This window comes from Protomyctophum bolini (genome assembly GCF_963924005.1).
Source record: "Protomyctophum bolini genome assembly, chromosome: 6".
NCBI lineage: Eukaryota > Metazoa > Chordata > Actinopteri > Myctophiformes > Myctophidae > Protomyctophum > Protomyctophum bolini.
In genome coordinates this window covers 47,174,143-47,201,637 of record NC_137867.1, presented here as the reverse complement: position 1 = coordinate 47,201,637, position 27,495 = coordinate 47,174,143, and the positions used below count along the sequence as shown (strand labels likewise).

Genomic DNA, 27,495 nt, shown 5'->3' with positions numbered 1-27,495 from the left:
ATCACTTTGGGTTGTTTTGTTCCCTTGTTTTTGCCTTCAGGTCTTTATTTCTATTATCAGTTTTTAGCTAGTTAAAAAATCTCATGTTAATTTATAATTGTACTAATTGTATATACACGCGGGCACTGACTGTGCACGCGCACACGCACGCACACACGCACGCACACGCACGCACGCACGCACGCACGCACGCACACTTACAAACACTCACTAATCAGGGACACATGCTACATGCAGATTGCGCACACATGCTACAACGCTGCTTCTATAACCAACATGCCCACAGCCGGCATAGAAGAAGTGAAAAGTGACTGTTTGGAAGTGACTCTTTGTTGCATATTTCCAACATTCATCATTCTGTACATCTGACGGCTTTCTGGAACAGTAGTTTTACATATAATGTTTTTTCAGAAAACTGTCTGATTTAGAAGCCTTTTAAAAAAAAATCAGCCTCGGGTCTAAACAGTAAGCTAAAGGGAATTCCCTGTGACTCGGGGGAGATGTTGGACTCTCAGGTCATCAGGATGAGGCTGTGAGGCACTCTGCTACACTCACCCACCCTTTGACCTCACACGGGGAAAGGCAACAGGGGGAATTTACCGGAATTTAACCCATGGGACTTGAACCCGGGTCTCCCGTGTGGAGAGCCAACATCTTAACCACTAAGCCACGGGGAACTCCCTCTGATTTGGGGGAAGATGTTAGAATTTTAGGTCAGCAGGCTGAGGTTGTGAGGAACACTGCTACGCTCTCAATGAGCTCTCAATGATGAGGTAAGAAATATGTGGATTAAAGGACCCAATGCCAGAGTGTAATTGGTTTTCGATGGTGACGTAATGACGATACGTTTTAGTGTTGGGAGGATTAAAGGTAATGCTCCTGTGTATACATGTATGTAATCTGGCACCACTGCCGTATCAGGCACAATTTGCTGGGACGGTGCATTCGCATAAAAAGTGGCGGGTTGGCTGGGACGGACAAATTACATATATACATATACATAGTATATGTATATGTAATTGGTTGACAGTTTGTAGCGGTCGAAAGTACTTGCTCGCTCTGCTTGCGCACTAGTTGGCCATTTATGGCCTACTAGTGTGCAACAAGCAAGTATGCACTCGACAGAGTGCAGTTCTAGTTATTTCTATCATCGTTTTTGCTAGTTTAAAAATGTCATGTTAATTTATAATTGTACTAATTGCATATACACGTGGGCACTGACTGTGCACGCGCACACGCACGCATGCACAGACACACACTCACTAATCAGGGACATTGCGCACACATGCTACAAAGCTGCTTCTATTAAAGTAACATGGCCGGCCGGCATAGAAGAAGTGACTGTTTGGAAGTGACTCTTTGTTGCATATTTCCAACATTCATCATTCTGTACATCTGACGGCTTTCTGGAACTGTAGTTTTACATATAATTTGTGGGGGTCCTTGACATGAAATAGTTTGAGAACCACATTTTTTTTTAGAATCAGCCTTGGGTCTAAACAGTAAGCTAAAGGGAATTCCCTGTGACTCGGGGGAGATGTTGGACTCTCAGGTCATCAGGATGAGGCTGTGAGGCACTCTGCTACACTCACCCACCCTTTTGACCTCACACGGGGAAAGGGGCTGGCATTCAACCCATGGGACTTGAACCCGGGTCTCCCGTGTGGAGAGCCAACATCTTAACCACTAAGCCACAGGGAACTCCCTCTGATTTGGGGGAAGATGTTAGACTCTTAGGCCAGCAGGCTGAGGTTGTGTTTGAGGCACATACATTTATAAATTATGGTGACTTAGTTTGGCCTTGTTTTTCCGTGAAGTTTCTTGCAAATATTGACTATGCTTTTTTTGGGCTTGTTTCTAAAGTGTAGTTGTTTATTTGGGCTTGTTTCTAAAGTGTAGTTGTTTATTTGGGCTTGTTTCTAAAGTGAAGTTGTTTATTCGGGCTTGTTTCCAAAGTATTGAGCGTCACAGTCCCGTCCCCTTTCATGACGACAACAGACCTGGAAAAGCATTTCCCATTCATTTTTCCCAAAGATATTTCATAAATTATTTATTTAAAGACCTTTTAAGCCTCAGACAAAGCCAACTCGGACCGTGACAACTCATGACAATAAACACAATTGTTTTGGGCCGAACAAATAATTAGAAAGAAGGGCAGGCCAGGGTACAACACTTTTATTATTTTTTTCAAAAAAAGAGTGTTTATTGTCATGATTTGGCTTTGTCCGAGGCTTACAGATCTTTAAATAAATACATTTTGAAACGTCTATGGGAAAAAATAATGGGGAATTATTTCCTGGTGCCCTCGTCGTTCCAAAAGGGGACTTTAAGTCCTAAAAATCTGAACTAACCCTTTAAACAGTAAGCCAAAGGGAATTCCCTGTGACTCGGGGGAGATGTTGGACTCTCAGGTCATCAGGATGAGGCTGTGAGGCACTCTGCTACACTCACCCACCATTTTGACCTCACACGGGGAAAGGGGCTGGCATTCAACCCATGGGACTTGAACCCGGGTCTCCCGTGTGGAGAGCCAACATCTTAACCACTAAGCCACAGGGAACTCCCTCTGATTTGGGGGAAGATGTTAGACTCTTAGGTCAGCAGGCTGAGGTTGTGTTTGAGGCACACTGCTAGTATTTTGCATACTAAGCCGAATAGTCCGGAAGCCGACAGGCTTCTTTTGTTTAAAGTGGGAAATTTGGTATATAGTATATTTTTATTGGCCTATAAAATATTGTCTACTCTATATAGTATATACATACATTCATGAATGCACTTGCTGATCGGCTGTCAGTTTTGGGCATTTTTATAGGGGTCTCTTGTGATCCTACCATTAACATCCTGTGGCAGGCAGAACTGTCAAATGTTCCTTTTGCTTTAAGTAGCATATGTGACATGCAACTTTCCCGAATGTGGCCAAAATGTGCTGACCTCATCACATTTGTCATGACGTCTATGGCCGTTTTTCGTCCAAGGAGTGTATTTCGTGCAAAACTAATGATTGGAATGGATTCAGAATCATGAAAACCTCCTAGTTCGACATGCTACTTAAAGCGAAAGGAATACTACATTTCCCACCCTTCCACCTCGGCTGCCGGACTAAAAGGGAATTCCCTGTGACTCGGGGGAGATGTTGGACTCTCAGGTCATCAGGATGAGGTTGGGAGGCACTCTGCTACACTCACCCACCATTTGACCTCACACAGGGTTTCCGAGCATTTAACCCATGGGACTTGAACCCGGGTCTCCCGTGTGGAGAGCCAACATCTTAACCACTAAGCCACAGGGAACTCCCTCTGATTTGGGGGAAGATGTTAGAGTTTTAGGTCAGCAGGCTGAGGTTGTGAGGAACACTGCTACGCTCTCAATGAGCTCTCAATGATGAGGTAAGAAATATGTGGATTAAAGGACCCAATGCCAGAGTGTAATTGGTTTTCGATGGTGACGTAATGACGATATGTTTTAGTGTTGGGAGGATTAAAGGTAACGCTCCTGTGTATACATGTATGTAATCTGGCACCACTGCCGTATCAGGCACAATTTGCTGGGACGGTGCATTCGCATAAAAAGTGGCGGGTTGGGTTGGGACGGACAAATGACATATACATAATACATAGTATATGTATATGTAATTGGTTGACAGTTTGTAGCGGTCGAAAGTACTTGCTCGCTCTGCTTGCGCACTAGTTGGCCATTTATGGCCTACTAGTGTGCAACAAGCAAGTATGCACTCGACAGAGTGCAGTTATAGTTATTTCTATCATCGGTTTTTGCTAGTTTAACCCATTCTGACCTGAGATCAGATTCATACGAGGTTTCCACTGGACACACACTGGTCTGATGAACCCATTCTGACCTGAGATCAGATTTTAAAAAATGTCAGTCGTTCTTCGATTTTTCAAAAATAGCAGACCTACAAGCTCGTATCGCGCCACTCGGTGGCGCGATATGAGCTTGTAGATCTGCTATTTTTCAATAGGTAAAGCATAACATGATGCTAAACACCAAAATGGGTGCCCGGTCAGAATGGGTTAAAAATGTCATGTTAATTTATAATTGTACTAATTGCATATACACGTGGGCACTGACTGTGCACGCGCACACGCACGCATGCACACGCACACACACACTCACTAATCAGGGACGTTGCGCACACATGCTACAAAGCTGCTTCTATTAAATTAACATGGCCGGCCGGCATAGAAGAAGTGACTGTTTGGAAGTGACTCTTTGTTGCATATTTCCAACATTCATCATTCTGTACATCTGACGGCTTTCTGGAACAGTAGTTTTACTTATAATTTGTGGGGGTCCTTGACATGAAATAGTTTGAGAACCACATTTTTTTTAGAATCAGCCTTGGGTCTAAACAGTAAGCTAAAGGGAATTCCCTGTGACTCGGGGGAGATGTTGGACTCTCAGGTCATCAGGATGAGGTTGTGAGGCACTCTGCTACACTCACCCACCATTTGACCTCACACGGGGAAAGGGCCGGAGAATTTAACCCATGGGACTTGAACCCGGGTCTCCCGTGTGGAGAGCCAACATCTTAACCACTAAGCCACAGGGAACTCCCTCTGATTTGGGGGAAGATGGTAGACTTTTAGTTGTGAGCCACACACTGCTACATTTATGAATTATGGCGACTTAGTTTGGACTTGATTTTCTGTGAAGTTGTTTAGAAATATTGACTGTGCTTTTCTGAGCACGTCGGCCAGATTCCTTTTAAAGCTTGCCCCAGCAGGATTCTGCCGCGTGGGAGGAGCTTCATTTCCATCCACCAGCTGTACCAGAAGAGACGCCGGCAGACAGCCAGTATAATCAATTTACAAATTACATATAGTATATGTATAACTAGCTCTCAATGATGAGGTAAGAAATATGTGGATTAAAGGACCCAATGCCAGAGTGTAATTGGTTTTCGATGGTGACGTAATGACCATATGTTTTAGTGTTGGGAGGATTAAAGGTAATGCTCCTGTGTATACATGTATGTAATCTGGCACCACTGCCGTATCAGGCACAATTTGCTGGGACGGTGCATACGCATAAAAAGTGGCGGGTTGGCTGGGACGGACAAATTACATATATACATATACATAGTATATGTATATGTAATTGGTTGACAGTTTGTAGCGGTCGAAAGTACTTGCTCGCTCTGCTTGCGCACTAGTTGGCCATTTATGGCCTACTAGTGTGCAACAAGCAAGTATGCACTCGACAGAGTGCACTTCTAGTTATTTCTATCATCGCTTTTTGCTAGTTTAAAAATGTCATGTTAATTTATAATTGTACTAATTGCATATACACGTGGGCACTGACTGTGCACGCGCACACGCACGCATGCACACGCACACACATTTTAATCATTTATTTATGTCCACATAAGAGATACAAATACAAGGACACAAATATTTACAAGGTGCCGTACAGAATGCAGTCAGCAAATCCCGAACAAATACCCACACACCCTTCAGGGGTACAGGTAACAGCGTCTTCGCCATATTTGGCGGCTACCGATAGTGGAAGATATTGCACAGAATTTCGCAAGCCGTTTGGCTGCTTTTTTTGGCATCCCAAGTTGTTGGAAGCCTCTTACGACCAAACTGTGTACATGTCCTAGGCTGCCGAAGATAAACACATATAGATTGCACCTATAGCCTAGTTCAATGATGGACTGGAGGAGCGGCTGGTACTTAATGACCTTAGTCATAAAGGCTTCCTCTAAGCTAGAGTCAAAGGTGCAGGCCATTTCAAGAATGAAAACTGATTTGTTCTCTTCATTGACCACAACAACATCTGGTGTGTTAGCAGAGAGATGTGCAAAAATGTCAGTATTTTCAGTACAGAGTTGAAACATGGAAGGTTTGACACAGGAATGTTTGTACATTCTCACAGACAGTGCAAAGTGTTTAGAAATGTCCTTAGTTATGAGATCAACTATTCTGTCGTGGCGTGCTATGTAAAGCCCAAAAAAACAGCCATTCAGAATGTGTGACATGGTTTCTGTAACAAGCCCTGTGGTGTGATGCAAGTAATGAGGTGCAGGTGTGTGTGTGTGCACACACACACACACACACACACTAATCAGGGATATTGCGCACACATGCTACAAAGCTGCTTCTATAACTAACATGGCCGGATGGTACAGAAGAAGTGACTGTTTGGAAGTGCATATTTCCAACATTCATCATTCTGTACATCTGACGGCTTTCTGGAACAGTAATTTTACATATAATTTGTGGGGGTCCTTGACATGAAATAGTTTGAGAACCACATTTTTTTTTAGAATCAGCCTTGGGTCTAAACAGTAAGCTAAAGGGAATTCCCTGTGACTCGGGGGAGATGTTGGACTCTCAGGTCATCAGGATGAGGTTGTGAGGCACTCTGCTACACTCACTCACCCTTTGACCTCACACGGGGAAAGGGGCTCTGGCATAACCCATGGGACTTGAACCCGGGTCTCCCGTGTGGAGAGCCAACATCTTAACCACTAAGCCACAGGGAACTCCCTTTGATTTGGGGGAAGATGTTAGACTCTAAGGTCAGCAGGCTGAGGTTGTGTTTGAGGCACATACATTTATAAATTATTAGTGACTTAGTTTGGCCTTGTTTTTCCGTGAAGTTTCTTGCAAATATTGACTATGCTTTTTTTGGGCTTGTTTCTAAAGTGTAGTTGTTTATTTGGGCTTGTTTCTAAAGTGAAGTTGTTTATTCAGGCTTGTTTCTAAAGTATTGAGCGTCACAGTCCCGTCCCCTTTCATGACGACAACAGACCTGGAAAAGCATTTCCCATTCATTTTTCCCAAAGATATTTCATAAATTATTTATTTAAAGACCTTTTAAGCCTCAGACAAAGCCAACTCGGACCGTGACAACTCATGACAATAAACACAATTGTTTTGGGCCGAACAAATAATTAGAAAGAAGGGCAGGCCAGGGTACAACACTTTTATTATTTTTTTCAAAAAAAAGAGTGTTTATTGTCATGATTTGGCTTTGTCCGAGGCTTACAGATCTTTAAATAAATACATTTTGAAACGTCTATGGGAAAAAAATAATGGGGAATTATTTCCTGGTGCCCTCGTCGTTCCAAAAGGGGACTTTAAGTCCTAAAAATCTGAACTAACCCTTTAAACAGTAAGCCAAAGGGAATTCCCTGTGACTCGGGGGAGATGTTGGACTCTCAGGTCATCAGGATGAGGCTGTGAGGCACTCTGCTACACTCACCCACCCTTTGACCTCACACGGGGAAAGGGCCGGAGAATTTAACCCATGGGACTTGAACCCGGGTCTCCCGTGTGGAGAGCCAACATCTTAACCACTAAGCCACAGGGAACTCCCTCTGGTTTGGGGGAAGACGTTAGACTCTTAGGCCAGCAGGCTGAGGTTGTGTTTGAGGCACACTGCTAGTATTTTGCATTCTAAGCCAAATAGTCCGGCAGCCGACAGACTTCTTTTGTTTAAAGTGGGAAATTTGGTATATAGTCTTTTTTTATTGGCCTAAAATATTGTCTACTCTATATAGTATATACATACATTCATGAATCCACTTGCTGACCGGCTGTCAGTTTTGGGCATTTTTATAGGGGTCTCTTGTGATCCTACCATTAACATCCTATGGCAAGCAGAACTGTCAAATTTTCCTTTTGCTTTAAGTAGCATGTGACATGCAACTTTCCCGAATGTGCCCAAAATGTGCTGACCTCATCACATTTGTCATGATGTCTATGGCCGTTTTTCGTCCAAGGAGTGTATTTTGTGCAAAACTAATGATTGGAATGGATTCGGAATCATGAAAACCTCCTAGTTTGACATGCTACTTAAAGCGAAAGGAATACCAAATTTCCCACCCTTCCACCTCGGCTGGCGGACTAAAAGGGAATTCCCTGTGACTCGGGGGAGATGTTGGACTCTCAGGTCATCAGGATGAGGCTGTGAGGCACTCTGCTACACTCACCCACCATTTGACCTCACACGGGGTTAGGCAACCATGGGACTTGAACACGGGTCTCCCGTGTGGAGAGCCAACATCTTAACCACTAAGCCAAAGGAAACTCCCTCTGATTTGGGGGAAGATGGTAGACTTTTAGTTGTGAGCCACACACTGCTACATTTATGAATTACGGCGACTTAGTTTGGACTTGTTTTTCTGTGAAGTTGCTTACAAATATTGACTGTGCTTTTTTGGGGCTAAAGTGTACAATATGTTTTTACCTTTTTTACTCTCTTTAACCCATTTAGGCCCGACGTCGAAATTAAAAAAAATCTTCTAAATCCTGACAGTGAAATAACTATGTTTCTATATCAGTGGTGCTCAATATTTCATGTCAAGGACCCCAAAAACTATATGTAATTGGCCACCGACCCTCCATCTGAAAATATGTTAAGATTTGAGTTTAAAACGTTCGCCGTGATAGAATATATATTCAAAGATTTCAGGCACATTTTAACGATTTTTCTAAAATAGCAGACCTACAATCTTGTAGAGCGGCACTCGGTGCCACGCTATGAGCTTGTAGATCTGCTATTTTTCAATAGCTAAAGCATACCATAATGCTTAAAACACCAATAGAGGTTCCAATACCCAAAGTCTTGGCCACTCGGTCACACCAGCATGGTGATGTTACGGTGAAATTGGTGACCTGCTGAAATATGCAATGCTCGTGTAAAAAATAAAAGTACTGTACACTGCCCTTATTTTCTTCTTTCTAATTATTTGTTCGGCCCAATGTTTCTTTTTTTTGACAAATTGTCCAAGGCTTAAATGTCTTTAATTGAATATTTTATGAAACGTCTATGGGGAAACTATCCCTTCCAGGGAGCAACATGGTGTCCACCGTACGGTCTTCGCTTCTCGTCCTCTTTAGGTTTAGGGTTACCCCCTTTCTGAAACCAGCTCCTCGCCACTCACCCTACACACTTGCCCTCGATATGCGCGTTCACGCGAGGCTGCGCCATATTAAGTGTCGTCCGAAACCAAGCAACCGGCCCTTGAGTGGAAGTGGCTTATAAAGCCCTCAAGAGCGAGTCTGTGCCGATCTAGACTCCATTGCCTTGTGCAGCCCTGCTCTCTGTCCGCATGGAAACCGCGACCTACAAATGGAAGAACCACCACAAATAAATGATAAATAAACTGCTCCTAAACAATCTTCATCCGATGCAGAATAGACAACGCCTCCAACTGATGTTCACAAGGGCTCTTTATTTACCCCACCGTGAAAATCTATAAATTAAATCACACAAACAAAACAACTTTTAACACAATGATTTATAAACACCATGGATGTATATGACATGAGTCACGCTGTATTTCCTTTTTCCATAATATTAATGAAATCCACATGTCACACAAACATACACGATTCAATGCAATATAGCTACAAACTAAACAGGTAAGTCAATATCATGATGGTAACCATGGCAACGATGCCAACGAATGGTGTCTGTTTCCTGTTTCTGCACAAGGAGGGCGAGTGTATTTCCAAACAGTTTTTTATACCCAGCACCCAAATCAAGGGAACTTGATTCAGCTGAAGGGGCACTTCCTGACGAGGGAACCTCCCGAGAGCACTTCAAGTCAAGGGACTGGTTTCAGAAAGGGCCTAAATTAGAGTCCTTGGTGCCCTCGTCGTTCTGAAAGGGGGCGGGACTGGGACGCTCCATTTCCTACAGCTTTAAGTCCAAAAACCTGAACTAACCCTTTAAACAGTAAGCCAAAGGGAATTCCCTGTGACTCGGGGGAGATGTTGGACTCTCAGGTCATCAGGATGAGGTTGTGAGGCACTCTGCTACACTCACCCACCCTTTGACCTCACACGGGGAATAGGTGCAGTTATACAACCCATGGGACTTGAACCCGGGTCTCCCGTGTGGAGAGCCAACATCTTAACCACTAAGCCACAGGGAACTCCCTCTGATTCGGGGGAAGATGTTAGACTCTTAGGCCAGCAGGCTGAGGTTGTGTTTGAGGCACTGCTAGTATTTTGCATACTAAGCCAAATAGTCCGGCAGTCTTTTGTTTAAAGTGGGAAATTTGGTATATAGTATTTTTTTATTGGCCTAAAATATTGTCTACTCTATATAGTATATACATACATTCATGAATCCACTTGCTGACCGGCTGTCAGTTTTGGGCATTTTTATAGGGGTTTCTTGTGATCCTATCATTAACATCCTGTGGCAAGCAGAACTGTCAAATTTTCCTTTTGCTTTAAGTAGCATGTGACATGCAACTTTCCCGAATGTGCCCAAAATGTGCTGACCTCATCACATTTGTCATGATGTCTATGGCCGTGTATTTCGTCCAAGGAGTGTATTTCGTGCAAAACTAATGATTGGAATGGATTCAGAATCATGAAAACCTCCTAGTTTGACATGCTACTTAAAGCGAAAGGAATACTAAATTTCCCACCCTTCCACCTCGGCTGGCGGACTAAAAGGGAATTCCCTGTGACTCGGGGGAGATGTTAGACTCTCAGGTCATCAGGATGAGGTTGGGAGGCACTCTGCCTCACTCACCCACCATTTGACCTCACACGGGGTTAGGCAACCATGGGACTTGAACCCGGGGTCTCCCGTGTGGAGAGCCAACATCTTAACCACTAAGCCAAAGGGAACTCCTTCTGATTTGGGGGAAGATGGTAGACTTTTAGTGAGCCACACACTGCTACATTTATGAATTACGGCGACTTAGTTTGGACTTGTTTTTCTGTGAAGTTGCTTACAAATATTGACTGCTTTTTTGGGGCTAAAGTGTACAATATGTTTTACTCTCTTTAACCCATTTAGGCCCGACGTCGAAATTAAAAAAATGTCTTCTAAATCCTGACAGTGAAATAACTATGTTTCTATATCAGTGGTGCTCAATATTTCATGTCAAGGACCCCAAAAACTATATGTAATTGGCCGCCGACCCCCCATCTGAAAATATGTTAAGATTTGATTTAAAAACGTTCGCTGTGATAGAACATACTGTATATTCAAAGATTTCAGGCACATTTTCACGATTTTTCTAAAATAGCAGACCTACAATCTTGTAGAGCGGCACTCGGTGCCACGCTATGAGCTTGTAGATCTGCTATTGTTCAATAGCTAAAGCATACCATAATGCTTAAAACACCAATAGAGGTTCCAATACCCAAAGTCTTGGCCACTCGGTCACACCAGCATGGTGATGTTACGGTGAAATTGGTGACCTGCTGAAATATGCAATGCTCGTGTAAAAAATAAAAGTACTGTACACTGCCCTTATTTTCTTCTTTCTAATTATTTGTTCGGCCCAATGTTTCTTTTTTTTGACAAATTGTCCAAGGCTTAAATGTCTTTAATTGAATATTTTATGAAACGTCTATGGGGAAAAAATGTATGGGTAATTATTTCTTGGTGCCCTCCAAGGACTATCCCTTCCAGGGAGCAACATGGTGTCCACCGTACGGTCTTCGCTTCTCGTCCTCTTTAGGGTTAGGGTTACCCCCTTTCTGAAACCAGCTCCTCGCCACTCGCCCTCGATATGCACGTTCACGCGAGGCTGCGCCATATTAAGTGTCATCCGAAACCAAGCAGCCTTGAGTGGAAGTGGCATATAAAGCCCTCAAGAGCGAGTCTGTGCCGATCTAGACTCCATTGCCTTGTGCAGCCCTGCTCTCTGTCCGCATGGAAACCGCGACCTACAAATGGAAGAACCACCACAAATAAATGATAAATAAACTGCTCCTAAACAATCTTCATCCGATGCAGAATAGACAACGCTCCAACTGATGTTCACAAGGGCTCTTTATTTACCCCACCGTGAAAAACTATAAATGAAATCACACAATACGCTGTATTTCCTTTTTCCATATTAATGAAATCCACATGTCACACAAACATACACGATACACGACATACGACGAGTGTATTTCCAAACAGTTTTTTACACCCAGCACCCTAATCAAGGGAACTTGATTCAGCTGAAGGGGCACTTCCTGACGAGGGAACCTCCCGAGAGCACTTCAAGTCAAGGGACTGGTTTCAGAAAGGGCCTAAATTAGAGTCCTTGGTGCCCTCGTCGTTCTGAAAGGGGGCGGGACTGGGACGCCCCATTTCCTACAGCTTTAAGTCCAAAAACCTGAACTAACCCTTTAAACAGTAAACCAAAGGGAATTCCCTGTGACTCGGGGGAGATGTTGGACTCTCAGGTCATCAGGATGAGGTTGTGAGGCACTCTGCTACACTCACCCACCATTTGACCTCACACGGGGAAAGGGTTTCATTTAACCCATGGGACTTGAACCCGGGTCTCCCGTGTGGAGAGCCAACATCTTAACCACTAAGCCACAGGGAACTCCCTCTGGTTTGGGGGAAGATGTTAGACTCTTAGGCCAGCAGGCTGAGGTATTGTGAGCCTCTGCTATATTTATAAGGGTTAGTTTGGACTTGGGTTAGTTTTTCAGGGTAAGGGTTAGGGGTTTTTTTGGACTTGTTTTTCCGTGAAGTTTCTTGCAAATATTGACTGTGCTTTTTTTTGGGCTTGTTTCTAAAGTGTAGTTGTTTATTTGGGCTTGTTTCTAAAGTGTAGTTGTTTATTTGGGCTTGTTTCTAAAGTGTAGTTGTTTATTTGGGCTTGTTTCTAAAGTGTAGTTGTTTATTTGGGCTTGTTTCTAAAGTGTAGTTGTTTATTTGGGCTTGTTTCTAAAGTGTAGTTGTTTATTTGGGCTTGTTTCTAAAGTGTAGTTGTTTATTTGGGCTTGTTTCTAAAGTGTAGTTGTTTATTTGGGCTTGTTTCTAAAGTGTAGTTGTTTATTTGGGCTTGTTTCTAAAGTGTAGTTGTTTATTTGGGCTTCTTTCTAAAGTATAGACTATAGAGCGTCACAGTCCCGCACCCTCATGACGACGACAGACCTGGAAAAGCATTTCCCATTCATTTTTCCCATAGACGTTTCATAAAGTATTTATTTAAAGACCTTTTAAGCCTCAGACAAAGCCAACTCATGACAACAAACACAATCTTTTGGGGCCGAACAAATAATTAGAAAGGAAATAAAGGGCATGGAGAAATATTTCCTGGTGCCCTCGTTGTTCTGAAAGGGGGGCGGGACTGCAACGCTCTATTTCCTACAGCTTTAAGTCCAAAGATCTGAACTAACCCTTTAAACAGTAAACCAAAGGGAATTCCCTGTGACTCGGGGGAGATGTTGGACTCTCAGGTCATCAGGATGAGGTTGTGAGGCACTCTGCTACACTCACCCACCATTTGACCTCACACGGGGATCTGCCACATTCAACCCATGGGACTTGAACCCGGGTCTCCCGTGTGGAGAGCCAACATCTTAACCACTAAGCCACAGGGAACTCCCTCTGATTTGGGGTAAGATGTTAGACTCTTAGGCCAGCAGGCTGAGGTATTGTGAGCCACTGCTATATTTATAAATTATGGTGACTTAGTTTGGACTTGTTTTTCTGTGAAGGTGCTTGCAAATATTTACTGTGCTTTAGTTTGGGCTTGTTTCTAAAGTGTAGTTCTTTATTTGGGCTTGTTTCTAAAGTGTAGTTCTTTATTTGGGCTTGTTTCTAAAGTGTAGTTGTTTATTTGGGCTTGTTTCTAAAGTGTAGTTCTTTATTTGGGCTTGTTTCTAAAGTGTAGTTCTTTATTTGGGCTTGTTTCTAAAGTATAGTTGCCATTTTAGCAGTTTTGGCAGTTCCGATATCGTTTTTCATTGACCCATTGTTTTAAGCATTATTTTATACTTTAGCTATACTTTAGCTATAAAAATAGCAGATCTACAAGCTCATAGCGCGGCACTCAGTGCTTGTAGATCTGCTGTTTTTGAAAAATTGTGAAAATGTGGCGCAGATGTTTGAATATATATTCTTTCAGAGCGAACGTTTTTAATTCAAATCCTTGCTTCTGGGGGGTCCCTGGAACAACATATTTTCAGATGGGGGTCGGCGGCCAATTACTAATAATTGTTTGAGCACCAGTGACATAGAAACATGGGTTTTTCAGAAAACTCTCAGCTCTAAAGTCACAACTGCTGCAACAACTGAACATTTGTTCAAAGATTGTTGGACAACAACTTCAGAAACTTTATACATCCACGTATGACAACAGCATCCTAAGGTTAGCAAGGAATATCACCTCTAATACTAAGCACGTGTTGTATGGAGAATATAGGTTGCTACCTTCAGGAAGGAGATATGGTGTACCAGCATACAATAAGGTCAGACTAAAGAGGTCCTTTGTCCACCAGTCGACCTTGAGGCTTAATCAGGAGTTGTAGTAGCCACGGGGTAATCTAAGCGGTGGATATTGCTCTTGTCTTCATGTCTTTATGTATGTAAATTGCCTTGTTTCTTTGTGTTATGTCAAATGTGTGTATATGTGTTCTGCATACTTGGCTGCTGTGTCGCAAGACAAATTTCAATGTGAACTGACAATAAAGTACTATATCATATCATATCAGTGTTATATCATATCATATCATCAGGATCTGATCGCTCACAGTCATTCGTCAAAAGACCTTTAGATCTCCCAGTGAGTAAATTGTTATGATTTGCTCAATCCACATTTCTGCCGGGTTTTTTTGGGCCACGTCAGAGAAATCGCATTTCCATCCATGAGTCTGATCTCTGGTTACGGAGTCTGATCTCTGGTTACGGTTACGGGACTACAGCGTTGACAGACAGCCCGTTCAGCCAATCAGCGTAACCCCAAAAAAAAACACCTGATCTCCAGTCTACCTATCGGGTTCTACGCCATGTCAACCACACAGAAATGAGATGCTTTGTGGGCATGCACGTACGTACGTGCGTGCGTGCGTGTGTGGTGGAGGTGTAGTGTGTGTGTGTGTGTGTGTGTGTGGTGGAGGTGTAGTGTGTGTGTGTGTGTGTGTGTGTTTGTGTGGTGCATTACCTTTAGATAGAGCGGTTCGGTCAGGCTGTCGATCACCACACTGGTCCTCTCGTCCCACACCGGGTTCAGGTTCTTATGGACCGTTTTGGACCGGAAAACCTCCTTGCCGTTCAGTTTCATCTTCACGTACGGGTCGCTGGTACCTGGAACACCAAACACTAGACTGTCACAGTTTCATCTTCAGCTCCAGAGCATTTATATTTTACTCATGATCAGAGCTTCCGTTGCTCCAGACTGTATGACGGAAGCATGTATATTTGACTCATGATCAGAGCTTCCGTTGCTCCAGACTGTACGACGGAAGCATTTATATTTTACTCATGATCAGAGCTTCCGTTGCTCCAGACTGTATGACGGAAGCATTTATATTTTACTCATGATCAGAGCTTCCGTTGCTCCAGACTGTACGACGGAAGCATTTATATTTGACTCATGATCAGAGCTTCCGTTGCTCCAGACTGTATGACGGAAGCATTTATATTGTACTCATGATCAGATGTGTGGTAAGATTGAAAACAACAGATTCCAGTGATAATTTAACATTAATTATGTATAATGTGGTAAGATTGAAAACAACAGATTCCAGTGATAATATAACATTAATTATGTATAATGTGGTAAGATTGAAAACAACAGATTCCAGTGATAATATAACATTAATTATGTATAATGTGGTAAGATTGAAAACAACAGTCAGATTGAAAAAGGAGTGCTCGTTCTCGTCAATTCCCCCTCCGCGCTCTCTTGTGGCAGGGCAGGGCGGGGCGGGGCGGGGTCCCCCAGTCAGAAACAAAATGCCGTCTCGGAGCTACCGAGACTCGATGATTTACGATTCTGTCCTCGGTGTACAAACTGTACATAACTCGGGCGGCGCTGATTCGGCCAAAGGTGACTTCTTAACGCTCGGCGTACTTAAACCGTGAAACGTGAGTGCGATACCAATAAATGAGAACTTAAAGTATGCTATGTGAGATCCACTGATTGATGGATTGGTCATAACAGGTGAATCCTGGTGAATCATCAACGTAAAACCTTTGATTCTGTGGAGAAAAAAAAAAAATATATTTTATTCTATGATATACTAATTTGTTTCTTATTTTTTTCCCAATCAAAGGTTTTATATAGTCACGATTCACCAGGATCCTGAATGGCTTGATTCCAGTCTTAGAATAATTGATATAAATATATATTTATTCCTCTATTGGGAAAAATGAATGGCAGATTTTTCAGTGGAACCAGAAAACCACGCCCACTGCTATGCCCTATAAACTAAAGATTTAACAAACGAGGAGTGAAATAATTGATCACTTCACTTGTAAGGTCAATAGCGACAACATCAATTAACAGCGCCACCTGGTGGTCACCAGTTTAGGCTCTGAGTGCCAATTCTCCCCTTATAAAGAAAGAAATAATTTGTAATCTATTATGCATGTAATGTGCATGTCATCACCTGTACACCAGATTAGAGGAATTTCAAAAATAAATAAAGAATATAATTGGTACTTAATTGGCAATTAGACATTTAGACGTTTATGGCTACCAAACAGGTTTAATATAGTTGCAACCACTACATGGCAAGTATTTCATACAACTTAAGTTAAACAAAATTGAACTATCCATGTCAAAGTGTCCTTTCCTCCACTGTCGGTGTGTGAGAATAGATGAATGAAATGCACCTTGCATAAAAGCTGAACTATAGAGCACCGAAGACTGACGTCACTGTCAGTAGAGGGCGCCAGTACACAGGTTCATGTATTTTTTTTTAGTTGCATTGAAATCCCCACAGGGGTATTTTAGATCGCTTCATATAAGAACTGTGATTGAAAAATAAACCGACCACTCAGGCCTTTCTGTCAGGGGGGGGGGTGGCTGTGTGTCGTTAATGATGTCCTAATATACGTCACGCCCAGCTGTCAACAAACACATTGCGTTCCTGAGATTCCTCATTGACGTAAGCTCAGCTGGTGGTGACTCGACTCGTACTAACCACGAAACATTAAATTATATATATCAATAAAATAAAAATAAACGTAATTAACATTCAGTTGCAGCCTACCCGGAAATGTAGTCTCTGGGTTGTTTGACTCATTTCTAACGCTTATTTTGTTACTCTTTGGGTATATTATTTGTACATTTCCACCTTCAGTCGATGCTTCATATCCATACGAGCGAAAAGGCCGGGATGATCGGTTTATTTTTCAAACGCAGTTCTTATATGAAGAGATCTAAAATGGGGATTTTAAATGCAAATAAAAAATACATGAACCTGGGGACTGACGCCCTCTATACCGACAGTGACGTCAGGACTTCGGTGCTCTATAACTAGCTCACAATAAATAGCACACAAATAAAAGGTTTTCGGATTGTAACTTGTAACAGAAAGCAGAGACACAAACACGTACCTCCTCTGTCGCGGATGGCCAGGTTGAGTCCTTTCTTCAGCTCGATGTCCAGCTTGTACATCTCCGAGCTGGGCAGAGATCTGTCGGGACTGACCCCGGAGGTGCCCGGTGCGCCCATGCTCTGGGAATGGAAGAGTTAAGATGAGTCAGTCAGAGATCTGTCGGGACTGACCCCGGAGGTGCCCGGTGCGCCCATGCTCTGGGAATGGAAGAGTTAAGATGAGTCAGTCAGAGATCTGTCGGGACTGACCCCCGAGGTGCCCGGTGCGCCCATGCTCTGGGAATGGAAGAGTTAAGATGAGTCAGTCAGAGATCTGTCGGGACTGACCCCCGAGGTGCCCGGCGCGCCCATGCTCTGGGAATGGAAGAGTTCAGACACAGTGAGTCAGTCAGTGATTGCATGGCAAAGTGCTCAACCCTACAAGTATAGAGATAATCCTGGTCAAATATAACTCAAAGTGAAAGTCAAACGTGTGTATACTTCAGTTAAAGCATTGGAAAGTTGGTTGCTTTAAAAAATATATATATACTTGCAAAGTACATTTTCTGGACAGTTTTCTGGAAAACCCCATGTTTCTATGTCAGTTGTTCTCAAACATTTTCATGTCAAGGAACCCCAAGATTATATGTAATTGGCCGCCGACCCCCATCTGAAAATATGTTGTTCCAGGGACCCTCCCAGAAGCAAAGATTTTAGTTAAAAACGTTCGCTCTGAAAGAATATATATTCAAAGATTTGTACTACATTTTCACTATTATTCAAAAGAATTGCAGACCTACGAGCTTGTAGATCTGCTATTTTTCAATATATAAAGTATAACATAATGCTTAAAACGGCAAAAGGGGTTCCCGCCCCCCAAAAAAGCAATGCTGTGTTGTGTAGACCTTTTCCAAAAATAATTCAAAGGTTTCCCTGAAGTTTAGAAGAAAGAAAATGCACACCTACAGAGGACAGGTGCATACAGTACGGTCGGATAACTGGGACTGGAGAAGTACAGTATGTGAAAAAAAAAAAGAAAAAGATTCCGCACACTGTCTTCACTTACAGTCTCTATCGTGACAAAATGCATTACTTGACTGTACAGTACTCTTGATTATGTTATGTATACATTGTATGATATTTACTTTTGTTTGATATTTTGGTGTCAGCGTGTCGGCACAGGAAATATAATGTACTGTAAATTGTGTCTGAATAATCCCGTAAAGGGATGGGCTGCAAAAGTCAGTCGGACAGACACGTAAATAAATAAAAAATCATTAATTCATTCATACATTCATTCATTCATTCATACAGCATTATTTTTTATTGAGCAACGTTTCAGTCGTTCAATAAGAAAATAATTTTCCATTTTTGCCAACTGTCCCTTAAGTTAAAAAAAGAAATACAAGTGGTTAATCAGACTAGCCGATTTAGGTGATTAGAAAGACAGAATGAAAGAAAGAAAAAACCCCAATTAGAACACATTTTCACATTGTCATTCATTACAATAAGTATCCAAAACAACAACACTTCTCCATTGTTCCATTAAATCAAAAACAGGAATTGACAGAATAATCGCTATTAAGAGAACAATGAATAGCTGCGGCGCTATAAATAATGAAATGCATTAATAGTGACACGCTCAGTACTGTCACAGACATGCAGGATAGGAGGACACAGGTACTGTATATATATACGCTGCTAAGTACCACTCATTATACTGCTGTGGTATTCTTAAACCGTTTAGGACTGACGTGGAAAATGTCTTCTACATCACGACAGTTTTCTGGAATACCTACTGTATGTTTCTATATCAGTGGTTCTCGCTATATATTTCATGTCAAGGACCCCTAAATATGTATTATGTAATTGGCCGGCAACCGCCACCTGAAAATATGTTGTTCCAATTAATTAAGGACCTTCCAATAGAAGCAAAGATTTGAGTTAAAAAAAAAACGTTCACTCTGAAAGAATATATATTCAAACTAAGATTTGCGCCACATTCTCACGATCTTTCAAAAAAATAGCAGACCTACTCAAGCTCGTAGCGCGGCACTCGGTGCCGCGCTACGAGCTTGTAGATCTGCTATTTTTCAATAGCTAAAGTAGCCAACAGGGGTTGCCGTCCAGAATGGGTTAAAACACTTCCTGAATGAAGTGCAGCGGTCAGTCATTCCATCAGTCATATATAGCTCGTATGTATCGCCATAAATCTCCTTCCCTTCCTTCCTTCCTCGCTTCAGAGAACTCACCGCCATGCCTCTGTCTGTCACGTCCTCCACCTCCACCACCACCACACATAAGTAAAGACCTGCTCTCTAACCCATTCTGACCTGAGATCAGATTCTAAAAAAATGTCTTCTACATCCCGACAGTTTTCTGGAAAAGCTATGTTTCTATGTGTCAGTCGGTCTTCGATTTTTCCAAAGATAGCAGACCTACAAGCTCGTAGCGCGCCACTCGGTGGCGCGCTATGAGCTTGTAGATCTGCTATTTTTCAATAGCTAAAGCATAACATAATTGCTAACACCAAAAACGGGTTCCCGCCTAGAATGGGCTAATACTCCACCGGTGAAGCACCGTGCACTCCGCTCCACTCCGCTCCGCTCGCCCCACCTAAACAACAGCATCTATATATCTCTCTAACAGGCAGCCCCACTCTCACAGCGAAAAGGTTCCCATTGAGCTGTACTATGAAGTTGTCCCCCGGGACACACACACACACACACACACACACACACACACACACACACACACACACCGCTGACAGGAAATTACACGAGTGCAGCTTCCTCCCCTCCTCTCTCTCTCTCAAACCTCTTTCTGAGTGCTTTTGGACCAGCGGAGAGAGAGAGAGAGAGAGAGATTTCCATCTCTCTGCTATAGCGTCTCTCTGGCCTGTTGGCTTTCTGCCCGCATCGCGCATGCACGCACTCACGTACACACATACGCAAACATACAGTTGCACATAGCACCCCTCTCATAGCTACTATAATATTTAATTATTATTATACCCCATAAACCCCCCTTCCCTCCACACACACACACAGACACACAGGCACCTGACACGTTGTGTATAGTATACTGTACATACACGTAATCACGTATATACGTATTAAGTAGATGCTGACATAAATGGTACAGGCTTTACATTCACGTCGGGCTGAAAACATGCAAGGCACCGACAACCAGCACCATCAGGAGCAATTAGGGGTTCAGACTTTCAGAGTCTTGCTCAAGGACACTTTGACACCATTACTCTGGGGGAGCCCACACAGGGTTCCAACTGGCAACCTTGCGGTTTCCATCCGGCAACTCTACCCCTGAGCCACCTCCACCCTGTACATTAGCCCCGCAAGCAGAACCCAAATGTAGTAAAGTTTCTGACACTTTGATTACTTTACACATTGGGTCCTGTTTCACGCTGGGCTGCCGCCAGTTACGCACACACAAATACAATGTAAACACGCCATGAGAAACGATTCTGCGCGCTTTTACCATGTTTATTCATGTGTTGACATACGAATGTGCGAACTATAAGTACCTTACATACCATACCGACACATCTCCTGTGTCGCGGAAGCCGTTAAGTATTTTTAATCCATGATTGATTAAAAATGTCGCTTCTTCCTACCTTGTTTATTGACACCTCATTGTACCGCCTATCTGGCTAGCTAGTGGTGCTACAGCTATGACGGAGCAGATCAGAGGCAGGGACGTAGCCCGCAAAGCCAACCGCACATCGGGAGGCGGTACAATAAACGGTAAATAAACAAGAAGAAATCAAAGCGACATTTTTAATCAAACATGGATTAAAAATACTTAACGGCTTCCGCGACACAGGATATTTTATCAGAGGTATGTAAGGTACTTATAGTTCGCACATCCGTAAACAAACACAATAAAAAGCGCGGTAATAGCGCGCCGATCGACGAAAGGTTGAGTTTGTTTATATCCGCGTTCCAACAATCGCATTGGAAAATCTTAGCATGGCCAGGAACCCTATATAAAGCGACAATCAAATTTCATAAAAGCTTTATGTAGGGTTCCGAGAGGGGCTACCTGTACATGTACAACACACATACACAATACAGTTTAGTGTTGTGATGCATGGGGGGAACTATATTGTCCAATAGCAAAGTGAAGCTGTTAACCCATTCTGAACGGGAACCCATTTTTGCATCATGTTATGCTTTAGCTATTGAAAAATAGCAGTTCTACAAGCTCGTAGCGCGCCACCGAGTGGCGCGCTACGAGCTTGTAGGTCTGCCATTTTTGAAAAATCGAAGAACAACTGACATTTTTAGAATCTGATCTCAGGTCAGAATGGGTTAATCAGACCAGTGTGTGTCCTAGTGGAAACCTCGTATGAATCTGATCTCAGGTCAGAATGGGTTAATCAGACCAGTGTGTGTCCAGTGGAAACCTCGTATGAATCTGATCTCAGGTCAGAATGCACTTTATTTAGAATCCAAAATGAAAACATGCTTTTCTCCTCTCTGGTCTGTCCCCACCGGGCCTGAGTGACACTTCTCTCTGTCCCTCCCTCCCTCTCTCTCTCTCACAAGCCAGGCTGAGAGGTCCCATCATGGCCAAGAACAACAAGTGTGACATTGACGACTCAACAATACCCTAGCAAAAGATGGGGCAGAGTAAATGACTGTTAGAATAGTGCAGTACTGTGCACCACTGTATTGCCTATACTTCACGCAAACGGTTAATTAACGGTGCATCGATCTTCCCACAACAACACACAACAATCTATAAACTAAGGACTTCTCGTTATGAAGATAATATCCATAGATCAGAAGTGAGTGACCGCCCAGTCCTTAGCATGTCTCCATTGCTGATTATATGTTCATATAGATCAACAATCTTCGTACATGCAGGCCAGGTCTTCGTCATACCGGACGAAGAAGACCCCTTAAGGGTGGAAACGTACCAAATCAAAATGTCCTGGGAGCAGAGACACAGTGTGTGGACTGGACATGCCTTCCTTTTTCTTTTAATATAATTCTTATCCCACGATTTTGTAACCCATTTCTCACCCCTGTGTCAATCATCTAATGTGATCCTGGGCTCTACACACCCTCCGCCAACCTGGGGAGAGCAACGGACTTGAACTCATGCTTCCTTCATGCCCGAGTGTCCAAGTTGCTCCTTTACACCTGACAGGGGGGGGGGGGGGGGGGGGGGGGGTTTCCCTCGTTGGACTTAGCGCGCGTGGAAGGAACACGTTATTCCAACCAGTTCCTTCACCCCTCCATCAGGCGCCCCGGCTGGCCAGGGGGAGGCAGTATATCCCTTCCTTTTCATTGTACGTGTATGTTTGACCAGCAACACCTGTAGAATTCCTGTAGATGTGCGACACGTGCTTTCCTTTTGGATCCTATATCTCATCATCGATCAATAATGGACGGCCACAATCTAGCTGTCTCCATCTCTCTCCCAATCACGCATGCTAGGAGCAATGCATGCACGTGCACAGTGCACACACACGCAACACACAGACACACACACACAGACACTGAGACACAGAGCACTCAGTCAGACAGCAACAACAACAAATCAATGGAGGTTGCAGGAACCTGAGGCGCGCGTCGTCTAAATGCATCAGGATTAATCACAGACCTCGTAGTGTCTCATGACAACACTGCAGATAATGGATAGATAACGCTAGTTTCAAGTGAGGTAAAAGACAAAGTACCTCAACAATGTACACGACTTAAAACACACTACAAAATCCTCTTCTAAATCCTGACAGTTTTCTTGAAAAATCCATGTTTCTATATGTCAGTGGTTCTCAAACATTTTCATTCAAGAACCCCCAAAAATTGTATTGTATTTGGCCGCCGACCCCCATCTAAAAAATATGTTGTTCCAGGGACCCACCATAAGCAAAGATATCAGACCTACAAGCTTGTTGCGCGGCACTCGGTGCCGCACTATGAGATTGTAGATCTGCTATTTTTCAATAGCTAAAGTATAATATAATGCTCTAAAACACCAAAAGGGGTTCCCGCCCCAAAATGGGTTAAGTAAATGCACTTTACATCACTCCCTACGGCCTACGCTATCCTGGGGGTTGAAATACTGAATGTCTGATCATTTCAACTCTTTTGTTTTTCTTTTCTTTTGTTTGGTGTTATTGCTTTATACAGTTATTTGGCAGGACGGTGTAGAAACAGGAAATGGAGGGCAGAGAGAGAGAGACTCATGCAACAACACAGGTCTCCACCCAGAGCTGCTGTGGCTGAAACATCAAACCAAACTACACAGAGCTATATAGGACTAGAAGGCTTTCTTACCTTTATGTGTAGTTCAGTCATGCAGACAACTCACGGATAGACTTAACCAATATTTATTACAGAGTGAGTAATGAGTGTGCATAATGATATTTGACTTGGCGTTCGGCTCGGCTGCATTTTCTCCCCGCTCGGCGCGATTAAGCACCATCGTAAAACATTAAGAGCAGGGAGATAGATTATACAATAATTATAAAACCCCCAAGGGGATCATAAATAACAGAGGTGGTGCTGCTGGGAGAAAACATCACATAACAACCAGGAACCATGAGCAGAGGAAGGCAGGAAGAGCAATGCGACTGGTGAGCTTAAGTAGCCCGCCCAATTGGTCAGCTGACTGCCGCATCGGCGAATGACGTGTGTGGGACTTGCACACACTGAACACACCCACATAGTAATATTAACCCCTTGAGTATAGTATATGTGCCTTTGAGCATGGCATGAACCCCCTCCAGTATGTCTGTCTGTCTGAATGAACTAACTCCGCAGGCTATACGTTCCAGTTGTTACGTCCCTAACCAAAGTAGGTCCACGTGTTATTTTGTGCAAAAGTGCATTATTGGCTATTTCCCCTACCATAAGCCCCTCAATGGGGGTTGGGTTTTAGTGCTAATTCACTTATTTCCATCGAAATAAGTAGTAAAGTGTGCCGCTTGGGATACTATTTACATTATGAAGAGAGGATATATACTTTTTTTTTGAGCGATGGACATAAGCGAATTAGCACTAAAACCCAACGCCCAATTCAATTCAATTCAGTTCAATTCAATTCAGTTCAATTGAATTGAATTGAATTGAATTGAATTGAATTGAATTGAATTCATTGAGGGCTTATATTAGGGGAAATAGCCAATAAGAAGCTTTTGCACAAAATAACACCTGGACCTCTTTGGTGGGGACGTAACAACTACACACAAAGGTAAGAAGAAAGCCTTCTAGTCTGAAATTCTCCTTTAAACCCTGCCTGTTGCACCCACCATCCTAAACTACACTCAGAAATAGAATAGAAGTAGGCAGTTTTAAAAAAGTTACAAAAAGTGTTAGAAAACGCCAAATGGACTATACACAAAAAAAAGACTGAGAGTGTTTCCGTTGTGGTCTGCCTTGTATATAATATAACAATAAGGTGATCATGTTTTAGGGTGGAAAATCATGGGAATCTTTAAGGATTCCAGGCAGGGCTGGAGGGAGTGCGTTCCACAGTAGTATAACTACAAGCTTGTCAAAGCACCCACTGCTCTCCTCCAAGCCCTGGAGCCTGATTTTATACTTAGAGTTGCACGCCAGTGTCGTGCAACGGAAATAGACTAGATTGTTTTTCAGGACTGGATCGAGGCATCACTGTGAACTCGTACTGAAGTTATACAGTATGATTACAGTTCACGCAATAAATGTCAGCATTGATGATGCTATAGATAGACCAGCTGGTTCTCAAACTTTCAAAATAATTGAAAATAACCTCATTGACCACAAATGGTAAATGGTGCATTTATATAGCACCTTTATCCAAGGCGCTTTACATAGATTGTGCATCACATTCACTCACACATTCATACACCAACCAACCAGCACATCAGGAGCAATTAGGGGTTCAAGGAACACTTTGACACTGACTCTGGGGGAGCACCACAGGGTCTCGAACTGCCATCCGGCCCACTCTGCCCCTGAGCCACCGCCGCCCCATCCCCCCCACCCAACAAATAGCCGATCTACAAGCTCACAATGAGATGAGAGAGATGTGGTGTACTACTGTAGATCGGGAATTAAGTACAGTGCAACTCAGGTACATTCGCGGCAGCCCCTTTGAAAAGCCCTGTGTGTGTGTGTGTGTGTGTGTGTGTGTGTGCGTGCACGTATGCGCAATTGCGCATGTGTGTGTGTGTGACTCAATTTAACAGTTAAATTGAGTCAGATAGAGTGTTCATTGTGTGACAACAACGAGAACCAGATTCCAGTACTACGGTAGGTACAGTATAGGTAGTGTCTGGGCGTGTTGAGACGGACGTCCGTGTGTGAATTACAAGCTGATTACAACAGATTTACTGACACTGTGCATACATAACCGCAGGCCAGAAATAATACTCTTACTGTACACACCATCTACACACAACCCTGTGAGACGTATTCCACTGTATCTCAGGATTCCAAACGCTAAAATACTTATTGTGCAAAAGGTCCATTCTTGACTATGAGTACCAGTAGGGGCAAAAGTGGCACTGTTGTGCCAGAAACAGAGAGAGAGAGAGATAGTGTTGCACTGTTGCCTGCTAATTACAGAGAGAGAGAGAGAGAGAGAGAGAGAGAGAGAGAGAGAGAGAGAGAGAGAGAGAGAGAGAGAGAGCGGCAGGGGGATAGGGGAAAGGGGAGAGGGGAGTTTCACCATTCAGTTCACAACTTCACACGGGTGTGATTTTTTGTTACAGCCAATGAGCCTCTATGTACAAAATCACACACATCGTGAGATGCAAGGCGCTGTGAGCTTGTAGACTGGTTTTTCTGTCGATTTTCGTATATATCCAAAGAATATTGCTTAAGTATGTATGTTTTTAATCCTCTAAAAATCTGTAACTAAAACAAGACTAGTTGACCTAGCCTCTGAGTAAAGGACCACATAATTATATGTAATCTGACAGACATGCTTATAACATGGGGGTATAGCTCAGGGGTAGAGCATTTGACTGCAGATCAAGAGGTCCCCGGTTCAAATCCGGGTGCCCCCTCACTTATTACACACAGAGACACTGGCATAGATGGCTATCTTTGTGGCAGAGCTTTGGAGACTGACCGTAAAACATAGTCACACCACAGTCACGTGTGACCTTGAGACAACGTCTGTCATGATAGACAAGAACGTTAAATCATAATCAATGAAACCGTTAAGGTCAGCTAATTAAACTGTCCTAACTTAATTATATTTTCATGTGGATGATGATGATGACGACGGTTCACTTAACAGGGATCTGTTAACGTCAACATGCAGACAGTACTGTACTACTGTGTTCAGAGCCGACCAAAACTGAACTGCACACACCGACAGAGTAACAGAATCAAACTGCTGTGTTTTAAGGGTTTTCTCCACAGCTGTACAAGAGAGAGACACCGTTATGTTCAACAGACAGTTTTCAGCACAGCAAGTCTTGTCTTTGGGCATGTTTTTCTGTGAAGTAAATGGTAAATATTGATACCGTAGTTGCATTTTTTTCAGCTCATGTGTAGTTGCGATTGTTCACCTTTGGCATACAAACATTGAATGCCATTGATAATGAATGGCCAACTTTGAGCGTTTGTCCCAACACAGACATTGAAGACGAAGGTTAAGGACGCAAATTCCGATTGGCCGGAATGAGATGATGCATGATGATGATGATGTCTGATATTTGTATATTATATAGCTGTGTTCTTTCTGCCTGCTTTCCTACCGTCCACCAAGCTAGGTGTGCATGTACGTGTAATCTATAACACAGTTATCGTAAACATGTCTCGCTTGACCAACTGGCATTGATTGGTCCAGCGATTTATGAGATTAGGGACAAAACACACACGCGCGTGCGCACACACTCTCACACACACACACACACACACTCTCTCACACACACACACACACACACACACACTCTCTCACACACACACACACACACACACACACACACACACACACACACACACACACACACGATTGATATGCAAACAAAGGGAGTGAGGACCTAGTCCTGAACAAAGGGACACAGAAGTGTGTCCTGCCTCTCTGTATTGACAGCACGGGGGTATAGCTCAGTGGTAGAGCATTTGACTGCAGATCAAGAGGTCCCTGGTTCAAATCCGGGTGCCCCCTCTAAACATTTAAACACATTTTGACCCGAGTTCGATTCTAGTACAAAATAATGCCTTCTAAATGCTGACAGTTTTCTGAAAAGC

General features: G+C 43.1%; 1 protein-coding gene across 5 annotated transcripts in view; it reads right to left on the bottom strand.

Moving 5' to 3' along the window:
• Positions 1-27,495, bottom strand: part of mctp1b (multiple C2 domains, transmembrane 1b) — a 92,656-nt gene that overhangs the window by 48,912 nt on the left and 16,249 nt on the right. For all 5 annotated transcript variants that reach the window (XM_080765892.1, XM_080765893.1, XM_080765894.1 and 2 more), the window contains exons 2-3: positions 17,296-17,416; positions 14,894-15,036 (exon numbers count right to left, since the gene is read on the bottom strand). In XM_080765892.1, coding sequence (XP_080622018.1) covers positions 14,894-15,036; positions 17,296-17,416 — 264 coding nt within the window. The remainder of the gene's footprint in view (positions 1-14,893; positions 15,037-17,295; positions 17,417-27,495) is intronic.